At 32.4% G+C, this 17,671-nt stretch overlaps 2 protein-coding genes across 2 annotated transcripts; both read left to right on the top strand.

The window, feature by feature from the left end:
* Positions 1-326: 326 nt before the first annotated feature.
* Positions 327-3,254, top strand: LOC134275133 (uncharacterized). Its single transcript, XM_062757374.1, has 6 exons — positions 327-559; positions 1,479-1,530; positions 1,615-1,818; positions 1,905-2,143; positions 2,241-2,358; positions 3,169-3,254. The coding sequence occupies exons 1-6, from the start codon at positions 410-412 to the stop codon at positions 3,252-3,254; spliced, it is 849 nt and encodes a 282-aa protein (XP_062613358.1). The 5' UTR covers positions 327-409.
* Positions 3,255-3,471: 217 nt separating this feature from the next.
* LOC134275132 (serine/threonine-protein phosphatase 6 regulatory ankyrin repeat subunit A-like) lies at positions 3,472-6,240 on the top strand. The gene has a single exon (XM_062757373.1). The coding sequence runs from the start codon at positions 3,472-3,474 to the stop codon at positions 6,238-6,240; it is 2,769 nt and encodes a 922-aa protein (XP_062613357.1).
* The last annotated feature ends 11,431 nt before the right edge of the window (positions 6,241-17,671 follow it).

Below are 17,671 nucleotides of genomic sequence, written 5' to 3'. Positions count from 1 at the left end.
CATAGAAAATACCATTTTGCCGCTATTGGCACACACAGACACTCTTGCCGCTATTGTCACCGATTCGGTAATATATATATATATATATATATATATATATATATATATATATATATATATATATATATAATATAATTAATATATTGTAAGCCACATTAAGGATTATCCTAGGACTTAAATATTTAGGCAATAATTTTATCTTTATCTGCTATGAAGTCGATATGATTACATCACGATTTCAAATTAATTGAATTGTGAATAACAGAAAGTTACTTTTCAATTCACTCATAATTTTTCCATTGAAGCTGGGATTCAAATTCCTCAAGAAACGGTGTTCGTCAGCCTTGGAAGTAACGTTATTACTAAGGCTATTTGGAACCAAACTAATTTTCGGGGATTGGCTACATGGATGCGATGCATTAACAATTTCTTTAAAAACATAGACACAAGAGGCACAAAATATCATGAATGCACCTGCCACGGGAATCCAGATATATTTCAACTGACCATAAATGACATAGAATCTTCAGTTGAGGGTGTATACAGATTGGAACTTAAGGTAGGATTCTTCTCATATTTCTAATATTTAAAAATTAATGAAATTTTTACAGAATCAAGAAGACAATACCAGTAAGTGATAGTATCAGTGAAATTAAATTTGACCGTTTTATATTAGAGGCAAGGTCAGGTCAAGGTCATTATCTTTTTCCTTGACATTAAGAATAAAAAATAACTGTTGCCGATCATGTGATACCTACTTCTATTTCGAAAGTTTAATGATTGTTCTTTTTGCATAAAAAAATATTACTATATCGGGTCTATAGCATGATATTAACAAATTTACACAAATGATATAACTTAACTGGATATTGGCTAATACGAATTTTCTCTGTTTTTCTTAATTTTTTAGGATATATTAGTTATTTTCATATGCTTCCTATATTTAACTTTTTCTTATTTTCACATATAATAAAGTAGTCTTATAAATGTACAAAATGATACAAAAACAAAAAGTTTTGATCGTTTACTAAGAGAGAAAAAATACTTTTTATGGATTTTTGGCTCAAATCTGCGCTTTGATGGGAAGCGTTTAAAAGCTAATAAAGTTCTAGTTTGTTTGAAAAATCATATTTACTTGATATATTTTGAAAGTTTAGTCCCTCATTATTAATCTAACTTACATTTGAAAAATTCTCCAAGACTTCGATTGAGTATAAATTATTACTAAATTCATTGTTCTATTATAATTTTGAGTGGCAGAAAAGAAGATATTTTCATACGCCACCAATCCGCCAAAAATATAGTCCCTGCTATTTTTCAAACGCAATTTACCATTTCTATTTAAAATTGTACAATTGTGATGAGGAAAGAAAAATATGATCTTTTAAATTACTTACATCTCAATATATAAGACATATAAGCAAATATACTTTGAATGTTTCATCTAGTCAAAAACCAGAGAAGAATCCTACCTTAAGCTTCCAAACAGTGCACTGGAAAGCAAAAATATAACTGTTTATGTTTTAAATGGTACCAAGATTATCAAATAAGTGAAATTAAACCCTAAAGAAAAAACCATGAAAGCAAAAAAAATTATTTTTTTTAATTTTTCAGACATTAATGCAATTGGGAAGGACGAACTTAACTTCTTGCGCTATAAAGAATGTGACAACATTGCAAAAGAAGCTCTTCGGATTACGTTTGAAAGATATCTTCATCAAAGCGGCACTGACCTTGCAACTCATCTTGCAGGATATCAAAACCATTTAATATCCATAAAAAAGCTAAATCCTTATCAGATCGAAATTCTTTATCCAAGTAAGTGAATGCTCTAAATTGCTTGTTTGTGAAATGACTCTTATTACTGTCATATGTATTTCAAAGGGGAAGTAAATTTAACTTAGGTGATGGGTCACTTGTCTCCACAAGGACGTTTGATGTTTCAATTCTTTACACATTATTGCGAAACACCACAAGTATTAAAAAACCAAAAAACAACTGGAATCATGAACCACCTTTGGAAAGCATCGACAAAGCGGATGACGTTGAAAGAATTCATCTGTTTAGAAATTTGGTTGCTCATTGTACAAATAAAAAACTTTCCGATGACGAATTCGAGGAAAAATGGTTCGATTTGTCAACGGTAAAATATTTGATATATTTTACTAAAAAAAATTTAATGAAAATAATGGTAATTGAATAAAAAAATTATTAATAAAAAATATTTATATACACTTCAGGCAATCGATAGACTTAGTAAGGGAAAATTAAGGAAGCCATTATGCCAATTAAGAAACAAAAGGTTCGAGCAACAAAAAGTCAGCAAGGAAAAATTGTATAGAAGACAAAATTTCACGGGTAATATTAGTTTATGTGTTGTTGTTTTTATTTTTGTCTATTTTTATCTTGAAATTATTGCATGAATGTTTTGATTGTAACAGATAGAAATGGCGTAAGCTGTATATTTTAAAGTGTTAATTTTACAGTTTAAAGTGTAAATTTTCTGTTTATTACATTTAAAAAAAAAAAATCTTTGATTTTTCCTTTGCCTCTGTCTTTTTATAATACAGTCATAGGCTCATGACGTCATAGCTTAGCGGTTAAGACTTTATAGCTATGTGAGGTTAAAACACTTTAAACATGGATTTAGCAACATATTTTTGGTAATTTTGACCGTTTTATTCGCTGTCAGAATGGTTTATTTATTTCCGTCTATCTTATATTAGGTCAAGGAAGATTTTTTACAGCAATCTTCGTTATGGTAAGGGAATTCGAGAGTTTTCCCGCACTTCTGATATTCGTTACACTGTGACAGGATATCATTTTGATATCCTTTCACACTGTGACAGAATATCATTTTGATATCCTTTCACACTGTGACAGGATATCATTTTTACTCAATGAGTACATTACAGTATTTCACGGGTAAAAATGTACTAAACTGATTTACTATTGGGAAAAGGTTTATGCTATAGTATAATCACTTAATTATAGTAAATTATAATTAACCGTACTATTTTATGTTAGAGTATTATTATCGTGGATGGATCTTTTTAATCTGCTACAACATCTCCAGTGTAATGGATTGATAATGAAATAAACGCTGAGGAGAACATAACATGCATCACAATATTTTAATATGTATTCCTTTATTTGGCTTTATTTTAGACCCATACACAGAAATCATATCGAAATGGCAGTTGCAGGATAAATTATTCTGCAAGGAGCTACGGTTGGTTGAAAAAAAAGTTTGATGTAATTAAAGACAAGAAACTGATAATTATTATCGGTGGCAGTGGGTCTGGTAAAACAGCTACAGCAAGACACTATGGCTTAAGGCTCCAGATAGAAGGATGGAAATTGATACCTATCGATCATGATATAAGGGAAAATAGAAGCTACCCTTTTACAGAAAAGTGTGTATTCATTTTTGATGACCCCCTTGGAAATTTGGGTCTTGATGACAGAAAAATGACAGATTTAGAGATATATCGCAGCACTGTGTTACAGATCTTTGGTCAAGAAAATCACAAACTAGTCTTAACATGTCGTAAAATTGTATACAATGAAGCGAAACCTTATCATGTTTTTGACAATTATAGTGTAGTTGACATCGAAGACAAAGATCATGCTTTAAACAATACTGAGAAGCAAAAACTTTTACAAATATACGGCATCGAGAAATTAGTTGAAGAGTCATCATTAGAAAGATCAAATTTAATGTTTCCTCTTAACTGCTATATATTGTTTCAAAACAGAGATGAGTTGTTAAAATCTGGAGCGCCCAAAAAAGTTCTAGATCATCGGGGATACCTTCTAAACGAGTTGGATACTATGAGTAAATCAGAGAGAACAAAAGTACTGTATGCGTCCTTGGTTTTTCTCATGATAGCTAACAATAATTTTACAGATGAAAAGCTAAAAAATAAGGAAATCTTAAATGAGATTTTTATTAAATGCAATATCTATGATCATCTACCACACAGCAGAGAGATTCGAGAGAAACTGCAATTTTCGGAAAATGCTTACGTCATCAAAACAGATTTTGGTTTCAAATTTCTACATGATTCTCTTTTTGAAATCTTTGCATTTCATTTTGGTCAAGATGAAGACAATCAAAGTCTGCTTTTAAAGCATATTGACATAGAATATTTAGCAAATAACACATATATGGGAGGCCTGGAGGAGGAATCTTCTGAAAGAGACTTCCAGATAAGGATCTTCCCAAATAATTACAAAATACTGTGTAATAGATTGTTTCACGCTCTTCAGGGGATTATTCAATTTGAACTGGATGTTCGTTCTGTTAATCCCATTCTCACTCACAAATGCTGGAGCAATGAAGAATTTATTCGCATTTTGTTAAAAACTGTCGGTAAAAAAAACATTGTAGATTTGTTCTTTAAACCATACCGTGTTTCAAAAGTCAAACCAAAATCAAGAGCTCCAGGGAAACGTAGCTCATGGCTTCATATACAGGGATTACTAGAAAATGAAAATTATGGCCAGACAGGAATACCAGGGGTGCCAGATGATGGGGAAACCAGACTTATAGAATGGATTGTTTTTAAAGGACATTTAGAGTTTATACAAAGTGTTCTTACACGTCAGGGGATATTAAGTTTGTTTCTGTTTAAAAGGAAAATAGATCCTGATCGGTTGTTTTGGCTTTCTATCTACAGTATGAACAAGGATATGTTTAATTTTGCTCTTTCTGAAATGAACCATAATCAAATAGAAAAACATATAAATGCATTATCGTTTTATTTGGAAACGCCCCTTACTCTTGCCTGTTCATTAGGTGTATTTGAAATAGTGAAGATTCTAGTAGAAAAAGGTGCCAATATAGAAAAGTGTAACATAAAAAATGAATCCCCTTTATTTCTTGCTATTAAGAGTGGTTCAGAGGAAATTGTTCATTTTTTGTTAGAAAAGAATCCATTGATTAGAGTGGAACATGAAATGATATCTCCATTTGAAACTGCAATGGAAAGAAATGTATATATTTTCAAATCAGTATTGCAAAAATGCGATGTCAAGAGTACAAATCATGATGGCAAAACACCTTTGCATCTTGCAGCAGAAAAGGGATTTAGTGATGTCGTTGAAAATTTGATTGATCGTCGAGCAAATGTAAACGCTGCAGATGACAACCAAGAAACGCCTACACACATTGCATGCTCTAAAAATAATAAAGAAATCGTACGTTTGCTTTTGCAAGCTGGTGCTCATCTCGATGCGTTAAATGCAAGAAAAGAAACACCCTTAGACATTGCTTTGAACACGGATTTGGGTGATGTTTTGCAAACTATTTGCATTGAACGTACCCTTGAGCATTTCAAAGTACTGCTTGAACAAACTCATTATGTGAAGAAATGGTCAAACCATACCATGGAAGTAGATCCTTCGTTTGGTGTTGCTAAAAATATTATAGATACAATACTTAAAAAGATTCTAAGAAATTGTTCTGTTGAAAATCTGAAATTGATTTTGGAAAAGAGTGAGATTGATGGAACTATTGTTGATGGCAAATCGCCTTTGCATATCGCTGTAGAAAATGATTTTTATGATTTTGTTGACACTTTGGTTCATCGTGGTGCCAGTGCAAATGCAAGGGACGATAGCAGTAATACACCTTTGCATATTGCATGCTATAGAGGTAATACAAGTATCGCAAAATTGTTGGTGAAAGGAGGAGCTAATTTAGATGTGTTAAATCTTCGTAATGAGTCTCCCATTTCTGTAGCTATCAACAATGGGTCTGAGGAACTTTTACAATATTTCTTATTAATATGTCCTCTTCAAAAATTCAAGGACCTATTGGAATTGTGTGTCAGCAATGACAGTATAAGTTCTGATGATTCTCGCCCGGATGTCAAGAATTCTGAAATTTCCGATAAGTTTCCAGCTTCAGCTGGTATTGCTGCTAAGCAAGGCAAAATGCTGCAAAGTCTCTTACAAACTTGTCCTGTTGAAAATTTCGCGATTTTGGAAGAATACGGTCAATCCTCCTTCCAGTCCGACGATGGAAAAACACCTGTACATATTGCAACACACCTGGGTTGTGTGGATATGGTTAAAAGTTTAATTGATTGTGGTGTTAACATTAATGTTACTGACAACAGAAATCAAACACCTTTGCATATTGCTTGTGCATTAGATGATAGCAAAGCCGTTCAGCTAGTTGAAACCTTTATCCAGAATGGTGCCAACATTAATGCAACAGACAGCAAAAATTAAACACCTTTGCATATTGCTTGTGCATTAGATGATAGCAAAGCTGTTCAGCTAGTTGAAACCTTGATGCGGAGTGATGCCAACATAAATGCAACAGACAATAAAAGCCAGACGCCTTTACATATTGCGTGCTTAAAGAACATTACAAAAACTGCTGAAACATTAATTTCCAAATTATGTAACACATCGGTTGAAGATGAAGAGAAAAGGCTTCCATTTCATATAGTATGCGAAAAAGGAAATTCAGAGCTGGTGAAACTTTTATATAAACCAGGGCATCTCGACCAGACGGATAAATTTGGAAAAACACCAAGGTGTTACGCAGAAAAACACACAAAGATTCATAAACTCTTTAATAGGAGGGAAGAATTTTGTGATCAGTACTAAAAAAAATGTGACTCGTTGATTTTTTTTTCTTAATAGAAATGGTACATATATGAAACTATGTTGAGGTCTCCTTCATCAAATATGAATTAAGGATAGATCTTAGTTGAATTGATTTAAACAATATTTATTCAGAATACTGAATATTTGTGTAAAAGGCATACAATTTCATAGGCGGATCCAGGAATTTGTAAAAGGGGGGTCCAACATTTTGACCTATTATAGGTACTGTTTGCAACATCTACCGCTCCCTATTTTCACCCCACTTTGTGTACATGTAAATGATCTAAAGAAAATGTCTAATTCATGGCTTGAGAATTGAGAAGAAAAGCCCCCCCCCCCCCTTTTTTTGCGTTTAAACTCAGCCGGAGCATTAGTCCGAAAAATCTGACGTTTTCTGGCTTTTTTACGATTTTGATATTTTACATGCCAGGAAAACGTCAGAACCGGCGCCATTACGAAAACTGGGAAATCGCCGCCTCCAACCGGAGGCGGCATTCAGAGCTTGATTTTCGATACTTGTAAACCGAAATAAATGCTGAATTCATATATTATCAATAGTACAAAACCTTTAGTACTCACCAACATCGTTTTTATGTTTCGTTTATGAAATAATGTAATCCGATGAACACATTTTATCTTACTGTCGAGATTTGTTTTCATTTCGTGCATTTTAAAATCGTGCAAGTTCTGAATCGGAATGTGGAGTTGTAATTTTTATTCATCGCTATTGGTGAGTTCTAGTAGCATTGTGCCATTGATAAATTGTGATTTCGGCATCTAATTCGGTTCCCAAGTATAGAAAATCAACTTCGGTTGAAGACGGTGAAATTCCCAGTTTTCGTAATGGCGCCGATTCTGACGTTTTCCTGGCATGTAAAATATCAAAATCGTAAAAAGCCAGAAAAACGTCAGATTTTTCGGACTACCGGAGCATAAAGTTTGTACTATATAGCTGCGCTCGCTACAACGGTCACACCGTCAATATATTACTGTACAGTGGCATGCCAAAAGTAAATTTAATTTTATTTTTTCTCTATATATTTCATTGAAAACAACATTTTGTAAAATCATAGGGAAATGGTCAATTTTTGTCCAATTTAATTATTTATTTCAGTACTTAAACCGGAAAATGTGTAGTAATCTTTCTTTAATATGTAGTAAAATATAGTTCATCACTAAACATCAGTTCTAAAATTCAAGATCAATGTTGACTTTATTCATTGTGAGTATATGACTTAAAAATTCATGTCACACTTAAATTACAATATTTTTAAATTATCAATGCTTATCAGATAAAAACTATTTTTTTTAAACTACAACAATTTCTTAGATTATCAAGAAATTTTTGATAAAATCTGTCAAGAAATGTTGTCATATTAGCGATTTTACAAAATATTGTTTTCAATGAAATATATCATGAAAAAATAAAATTATCTTCACTTTTGGCACACAACTGTATATGTTAGCCAATGTTCATGATACATTGTAACAAACAGCCTTCCACATGTATTTGTAAACATTACATGTGAAACGACCTTTTTCAAAATCGTCGTGTATGACTCAGCCTAAGAATCAAACATTTGCCTAGTAGCTTAGTTCAATATAAACAACTCTTCATAAAAAAGTAAAAGCTTAATACCATAATATTTATGAATTATGGACAGTTTAATCTTCATGCATTACTGGAAGCAGCTTCAGAGTTATTGTAAACAAAACTGTATGTATACATGTACAGCGCTGATGTTTCGGGCGAAATCTCTACAACTTTCTATATCTTTTCTTTCTTTCCTTTTTCTCTTGATTTATATTTCTAATTTTTTTTATGGGGTATTGTATACATTTTTTTTGGTCCTCGAAAAAGGGGGGGTCCGGACCCCCTGGACCCCCCCTCTGGATCCGCCCTTGAATTTCTTTAAGTACCTTTTTTGAAATGAAATTACATCAAACAAACGTTGATAGTTATGAGCTAGTCTATAAAAAGTAATTTTTCAATCCTCTTCAGAATGTTCTTTTTAATTTGTTATTTAATATGTGTTTTGTTTAATTGAAGAGCATATCAAACATACATTGGACTTTTACGAGAAGCGCTGACTTTTACTGTTGACGAATTATTCTCACACAAGGACAGGGTACGGAAGCTCTCTTACGATATAAATATTTAGCTCAACATTTAATTCAACAAAAGAACAGGCTATTTCAAAGCATGGAAAAGTTGTCCTTGAGGAAATTGACAACCATCCTACCCTTCAATCCAGACCTACACATATAAGTGCCCCTAAAACCATTACTATGACCACTAGAAAGGTTTTCTTATCCTTTATCAATTCTGTACTTGATACAGGGTTAAATATCCAAGTAAACAGTCAACTGTAAATGTCAGTGCTTCTCGTAAAAGTCCATTAGGAAATCGTCCATCCGTATTTGTCATATACTAGTATACATGTACATGTAATAAAAAATATGCAAACAATTGTGAACATCTCTTTTTTTTTTCCAAGTGTCGTGGGTAAAACATCACGAATCGACCGTTTGATTATGTACTATAAACGTATTACATTTGGCTGTTTATTCCTTTAATTTTTGCGGTTTTGGCGGAAAGAAACATCACTTAATTCAAGTACAACGCTAAATGTCTTGCGCATGTATTCATAAATTACAACATTTAGAAATGCGCTAAATCAAATCTACGCTAACTTGTTTAAGAATCAATTTCCGAGGAATATCGTACACGCTAAATATAATACATTTACAGTAACAGATTACAATTCAAGTTGTTCAGAATAAAGTGTAAAATTTACAGATTAATGTGTAAATTTTACAGATGAAAGTGTAAATTTTACAAATGAAAGTGTAAAATTAACAGTTTAAAGTGTAAATTTTACAGTTTAAAGTGTAAATTTTACAGATTAAAGGGTAACTTTTACACTTTAAAGTGTAAAAATTACTGATAAGAGTGTAAATTTTACAGATTAAAGTGTACAATTTACAGATTAAAGTGTAAATTTTACAGCTTAAAGTGTACAATTTACAGATTAAAGTGTAAATTTTACAGATTAAGGTATAAAATTTACAGATAAAAGTGTAAAATTCAATTAGATTAAAGTGTAGAAATAGAAGAAAAAAAATAAAGAGTCCAAGTGGCACTAATACGTTTCCGTAGTTTTTATTTAATTCATAAAAATAGTTACTGCATATTCATAACGATAGTATTAAATTTGGCAGATATGTACGAGGGGTGATCAAAAAGTTCGCGAACTATCTCTATATTTACAAAACCACAATTCCGGTCAGAATAAAATTTGGCACACATAGAGTCATACACACGTTGTATAAATAGCATATGTAAAGGAACGTACGTTTTGCCCGGTGTTTGTGACGTAACAATGTGAAAATGACGTCATAAGGTAGATTACTTGTGACAAAAAAAATGGTTGGCTCAGACTTAGAAACAAACGGTTGTAAAGTTAAACGTATATCTTGGAAATTCCTTTGCAGAAGTTTTTAATAATTTTTACACGGTTTATGAAGATAAAAGACTTGCCAGAAGTTTAATTGTCATTAATTGGTTTGATTGTTTAAGGACAGATGATACAAACAAATTTTTTCTTTGAAAAAGATTAAATATTATGTCTCAAGTTTAGAAAAGTCGATGGTTCTTAGAATTTTTTCTCCGAAGAACTGGAATATGAAAAAGACTTGGAAAATATTAGTAATATTTCTATGAAAAAACAAATATAGACAAATCACATTCAGTAAAGGTTTACAGGTGAAAATAAATTTCAGAATATGTTATCTTTGCACTAAAAGTGTAATATAAACTTAAGAAAAATATACCGAGCCAGGTGAATTTTATTAGGAAAAGCTAAATGGTAAAAATCAGCCTATGTGATATTGCAAATTTTTTGTCATTTCGATCTTCCTCTTAAAATTCACCTGGATTGGACGCGCAGGGGCAGACTGGTTAATTGCAGATGCGCATTAAGACCGGAGAGGACTACCGTACTTTGAAAAATCTTCAACATTGAAACCATATATCATTTCTTTTTTGAAATGTTTTTGATTAGTTCGTGAACTTTTTGATCGTATGCCAGCATTTTTGGACATTTTTTCTGTTGTTTGGTGTTATATTGTACTTGTCTGTTTGAAATGTTTGATGATCTTTTAATCTTTGAATATGTTTTAGAATTTGATTCAGGTTGTAATTTATCTTTCAAACAACAATGTAGCAAAAACCACAGCATTGCAATCATTTAGTATCATGCAAAAACACAAGACCTAAGACCTGTGGAGATTTAAACATTGAAATATAGACATCAGTGAGTGCATTTGACTAAATAAGATGACAGGTTATACTGTAATAAGCATTAATTATTTAAACAAATATAAATTACCGGTTATATAGACAATACATTGTATGTTAAAATGTCTTTCTTTGGTTGTTAGCACGGGAATAAATGCTTACGCAGGTTATGTATATTTTTCCGCAACAGCTGCAACATTCATTCCCGTACTAACAACCAAAAAAAAAGCATTCTATTTTTTTTATCTAATTACCGAGCTCTATGATAAACGTGATGACTTTAACTTTTCTATCGTCAACTTCCCTTGCTTATGCAGCAATATGCCGGTATACCTTCATCACCGGAGTTTATGTATCTCAGATGATTCGATTACTTGCAGCCTCGTTCTATGGTCGATACAATGACCTTGTCAGCAAATACAATTTATCATTGAGTCAAATGTTGACTGACGTTTTTGATACTGTACCAATATTGTTAGTCCATTAATTATATACTGAATTAACGACGGAATTTTCCTTATTTTTCATTATACCGTATAAGGTCATTCTTTATACCGTATAAGGTCATCAGGGACGTAGCAACAGGGGGCGGGGGGGCTGTAATGTAGGGAAAAAATGGAAGAGAAAGTAATTTGGGTGTGAAAAAGTTGGTCACTCCCCCCCCCCCCCCCCCCCTCCCCCTGAAATAGGATTTTCGAGTTTGGGCAACTTTTTTTTTTTTGCTTGTCAACTTTTTAGGTCACCTGAGTAAACTCAGGTGACCTATTGCTATCTGTTTTCGTCCGTCGTCGTCCGTCGTTCGTCGTGCGTTAACATTTAAACATTTTCAGCTTCTTCTCTGAAACCGCTGAACCAATTTCAACCAATTTTGGCATACAGTATCTATGTATGAAGGGGAACAAAAATTGTGAATTTCGTGGTCCCTGCCCCCCTGGGGCCTGAGATGCGGGGCAAAAACCACTAAAATTAGTGCAATCTTTAAAAATCTTCTTCTTTACTACCGGACATCAAGCAGTCAAACTGTTGGTATGATTGTAATCAGCATTGAGTCCTCTACCAAAATTGTGAAATTCATGGCCCCAGGGTCAGGGGTTCTGTTGTTAGGGCGGGGCTCTATTGATTATACAGTGAAAATGCATTAAATCTTTGGAAATCTTCTTCTCTGCTTCTGAGTATTTAATAAACTAATTAAGGATATAGGTATGATGAGCAAGAATGTTTCTACATAAATTGTGAATTTTATGGCCCCAGAGTCAGGGGTTCTGGTGTTAGGACGGGGCTCTATTGATTATATAGTGAAAATGCATTAAATCTTTGAAAATCTTCTTCCCTGCTCCTAGGTATTAAATAAACTAAGTAAGTACATAGTTATGATGAGCAAGAGTTTTCCCTACATCTGGGTAATAAGCAGATGAACTATTTACATGGTTATGATGGGCTCTTCTTCCAGAATTGTGAATTTCAAGGCCCCTGGGTCGGGCATACAAAAATGGGGGTTAGGGGTGGGCTCTACTTATATACTGAAAATGAATTGTTTAAAATCTGCTCCTTGGTATTAATCAAACATTTTTGATAAGCAAGTGCCTTTTCAAAAATTGTGCAATGTGTAGACCTAGGGTCAGGGGTTCACGTGTGGTAGGAGCACTCCTGATTATTGCTTAATATTACTGATTAGTTGACATACATATTTGTTCCCCAACTACTTATGGGTATTAAGTAAACAAACTAAACAATTGCTAAGTGTATAGTTATGATTAGCAATGGTGCCTCTTTCAAAATTGTGAATGCCATAACATCTAGCTTAAAACATGAACCAAATTCAATAATTTGAAAGTTGTTGCATACTGCTCAGGTGACCTATAAGGCCCGTGGGCCTCTTTTTTAGGTAAGTAAAAAAAATTTTCTGTGGTTGGTCCCCCCACTTTCAAATACGATGCTACGTGCCTGGTCATTCTTTAAACGAATTCTCTTGGGTTTTCTAGAGTTCTCTGTTTAGTAGGACCGCTTTAAAGTCAAGATCTAGTAAATGACTGTAGACCAATTTTTTGGTGCTAGATACTTTTTATGACGTTATAATCAATTTCAACTTTCTTTGCCCCGTACTTTGCGGCTTTAATAGAATCATGTAGAAAATAGGGTATTTCAATGACATTCAATTTGAAATCATATGAAAAGTAATCCCGATACCTATATCAAATTTGATATTATTTTAAAGAAGAGGCCACAAACATACATAAATTACCGTTTCCCGAGAGACCGTAGGCAATTTGGATACATTTCCTTTGTCGAATATCAAAAAAACTCCCATATTCATGACTTGTTTTCTCAATATTTCATTGAAAATGGCAGTTTAAAACATGGTTTTTCATCTTGCTTACCTACAAATTATGCCCCGAAACACCTTATACCAGATTAAGGTAGGTCCGTACTTTCAAAATTTTCTGTCAAACTATTAATTTTTTAATATAAATACCTTAGATAATTCATAAACTAACTAAAACACCCAAAAAAGACATATCTTTGCAGGTGAATATTCATACAACATGTCTCAGAGTACATACCTCTAAAACTTCAACAGCCAAAATTGATCTTAAAGAAGTGAGATATCATATAACTCATTCTTCAGTACTGAGTTCAGAAGTGTGACCAAAGGGTTATTTTTTAAAAATAATCAATTTCATAATTTATGTATATTAATTAAGTCAGTACCCTTCCTGCTTCTGAAAAAAAATTGAAGGGAAGATAATCTGAAGTCTTGAAGAGGAGATAGGTGTCCAAATGTACAAGCATGTCTGAAATTTTATGTACTAACTTGGTGTCCACAGTGACTGTTTTTTAGAACAATAAGCTATTCTTTTCTGGTGAATCCTTTTTGAAGTATATAAACACTAGTTTGCATGTTTTATTGCATGACTTATTTCTGCCTTATTCCATTACAATTAGAAAATATATCCAAGACTACCAATGGACACCGTTACTTACATAAGCACTAAACAAGTAACATGTTACTAGAATTTAACAAGTTGTTAAAATATGAAAATAATGTAATCAATAAGGTATGATGAAATCATGTTTAATGTTATATTAAATGGAATTTATTTAAAAAGTCACAATTTTTATTTCTAGTTTCAAAAAAGGAGAAATTATGTAAGTAACATGGACACCTAACTCCGAATCAGGCTTTAAAAAGGAACAAAAACACTTGTCTTTAATACTTTTAATATTTCATTTCAAACCTTAATAATAGACAAGCTTTCAAAGAGAATTAATGCAGACAAGTAAATTGTCAGATGAATAACTAAATATCCTAGGTCTTCTATTTTGAGTCTTGGATCTTTGTGTCATTGTTACGAACATAATTCAGTCATTTCTTGTAAATCTGAAAGAAAAAATATAGATAAAATCAAATACAACATTATGTAATCAACACATATGCTGTTTAATTATATTTATTATATATCTTTGATAAAATCAGAAAGAAGGCAATTAAAGTACAAATTATGTCACTACTTCAAGTTTTCGTGTCTCTGTTACGAACATAATTGCGTAAATGATATGGCAATATTAAAACAAACATTCAATAAGTATTCATCCTTTGATAAGAGCAGAACAAAACTAACAAATATAGAATAGAATATAGTACAATATAACTTTATCATTAATAGATTATACAAATAATGCAAAAACACATGTTCGTAACAAAAGACGCGAATCAAAAGTCAAATGTTAAACCGAAAGTTCTCGACTCGGACAGATTTATGCATTTTGTATGGTCATATTAGAGACATATTTCAGTTTCTGATTAATAGCTACATGGTATAAAGATACAATGACTGTATTTATGTGTTAAACATTCACTAAAATTGATACGATATGAAAATACTTACCGAATCTATTATGTTCGTAACTTCTTTTTTTCCACATGGACACAATGAGCATCGCCATGTTTTTTAGCAGACAGCTGCGCAACCTTTCTACTTTCGTTTTTAATTTATAATTACACCACTGCTACGGACTTTTTGAGCCAAACTTATGATTCATTGGCTGTTATTTTGGCAATCATACTGAAAGCTATTATGTTCGTAACGGTCAAGACACCAAACATTTTACAATCAGAGATCATTTTAAAATTACAAAAAGAACTGAGGTACGTTCATGAAGCATATTGTTAAAAATAATTTATCACACATACTCATTAATTTAACACAGAAACTGAACTTGACAAATTATTTAATGTTTGTAGAGAGGTGTTAAAAAGTTCAATGCATGTGGACACCATGCGTTACGAACATAAACCACAAATTTTTAAGTTCAGAAAAAAATAATTAAGATAATTTTAGCATGTTTGACAAAATAAATATATTATTTCATTTATATGCTAAGATAATGTACACAAATATCATGCCAAATGATTTTATTTTTAAATAAAACAACATCTTTATGCCTATTCGAAAATTATGTCACATTTTCTGCATCTGAAATCCCCTAAATGCAATACAACAATGATCAATAATTTTTTTATTCCTCAACTCATATCCATAAAACTATTTATACTATGTCCTTACACAAGTATCAAATCATGTCAATATCAATCTATCTGCTTACACTTTATTTATTGGAAAATAAAGGAGAAAAGAAATACATTTTAAAAATTCACCAGTATTTAGCTATGCACCAAATCACATGTAATTTATGTTAAAACTTATGAAAATCAAAAATATTCATTTGCCAAGAGAATATTTGAAATCTTTACTGGAAAAAATTAACAAATTGATGTTGAATCTGCCCACGTCTTTCAAATACAAATCTCAATATTTCTATAATAATTAAAGGAATTTATTTCTCAAATTTGATAAATCTGTAGGCACCTTTCATTTACTAGATCTTAATTGATCTTAAACATGAGAAAAATTAAATCTGCTTGCATAGAACGACATATACATATGTATTATTTGACGGGGGAATGATATATTTTTGAGATATATTGTACACTCTTACATTTTTTCATTAAGAAAAGGGGGATTATCCACACTTCAGGTGCCTGTGGTTCAACATTCTCAGTTAAGGTTTTTTTTCTGCCCCCCCCCTTTTTTTTTTTAAAAGGGAACTTTGTGGAGCTCAGGGGCGTAGAGCATCGGATGCTCTACGCCCCTGGGCCCCACAAAGTTCCCCACGGGAGGGTATAATGCCCTGATAGTATAATGCCCTGATTGACCTGATTAAGTAAAAACGCTAAAATAAAAACTTTTTAAGTGTGAAACCTATATTTTTTTTGTTGGAAATATTAAATATTATTATTATCTTTAAGATTCAGGGGAAAAAAACGCAATATAAAACCGTTTAGGGGGATTTATTTCACATGAAAATTTGACAGGGGTATAATGTCCTGATTTTGCGGTATAATGACCTGATGACCTGATAATGTAAAAACTTGCAATAAAAGCAATTTTTCATTGATTTTCTATTTCAATCCTATTTTATTTATGTAAGGTATGAAAACTGAAACTTATTCAAGCAAGTTTGGAAAAAAATATCGATTATTTTTTATTCTAGAGCGATTTGAATTTTTACAAGGGTATAATGTCCTGATTTTTGAATGCCCTGATTGTGATTAATGGTGCATTAAAATCATTTCTTTATTGTTGTGGTTAAAGTTATGAATGTTTTATATACAAATCTGGTAATTTAAAGTCCAATTCTGTAGTGGATATATGTGTTTGTGTTTGTTTTGTTGTTGTTTTTATTTTTTGTAGAACTCTTAGCCATGCTTTGAAATGATGCATGTTTCCAGACCCAACGACGTGGACGTAGTTCTACACTGGGTCCATTTGTTTTTTGTTTTATTGTTATTATTACTTTTATCTTTTCTTTTCTTTTTTTTTTTATTTTTCTTTTTACATTTTTGTGCTTGTTTGTTTTGTTAATTTTTTTTTGTAGAACTCTTAGCCATGCTTTCATATGATGCATGTTTCCAGACCCAACGACGTGGACGTAGTTCTACTCTGGGTCCATTTTTTTTTTTTTTTTTTTCATAATTTTTTTTTTATTTCGTTACAATATCTTGGGTTATGCTAACCAAAAGGAACATCTTTTAGAAGTTCCTGTGAGGGGTGCAGAACCAATCATCTGAGTCCCCATCTTTGTCTATGCAATCCAAATGTCTCCAGCTATTGCATTTCTTGTCTCCATCACATCCAACCATTCCCTGAACTAAGTTAGGGAGTCTACATTTACTGCAATCACATGGTATGTCGATGTACGTAATCTTCTTTTTGTTTAGTTTTGCTTTCGTCTCAACTCTTGGAAATGGTGTCATTGTTCCCTTTTCTAAGCAGCAAACCAAATGAGCACGAAGGTATTCGGAGTCGAACTTTATCAATTTTTTTCCAATATAGTATCCGAAGCAGAACTGAACAACGTTTGCAATGGCAAACAGACCACAGTCAACACCGTTGGTCTGTTGCTGGATGGATGGTACTCTAACTGTTACTGTCTTAAAGTCTCCCCCATACAAACTTGCCAGCTGTATCTGTAGTGATGGGGAGACTGACCCATGGAATAGACTGTCAAATAAATAAATTTGTCCGTCAACCTTGGCAGATGAGACCCAGTGGTATTTGCCATTATGGTGTATTTGGGCTGCTGGTGACATGGCATTGTCAAATTTAAATTGGTAGATCCATCTGTTATCTTGTTCGTCCCAAACTGGGGTGTTTTCGACTCCTTGAAGGCCTTGAATGTCTTTGA

Source organism: Saccostrea cucullata, unplaced genomic scaffold (genome assembly GCF_032062105.1).
Source record: "Saccostrea cucullata isolate Sc308-1 unplaced genomic scaffold, CSIRO_AGI_Scuc_v1 ctg7341, whole genome shotgun sequence".
Taxonomy (NCBI): Eukaryota; Metazoa; Mollusca; class Bivalvia; order Ostreida; family Ostreidae; genus Saccostrea; species Saccostrea cuccullata.
Note: the sequence above shows the minus strand (reverse complement) of the source record. Positions and strands in the feature narration are given on the sequence as shown.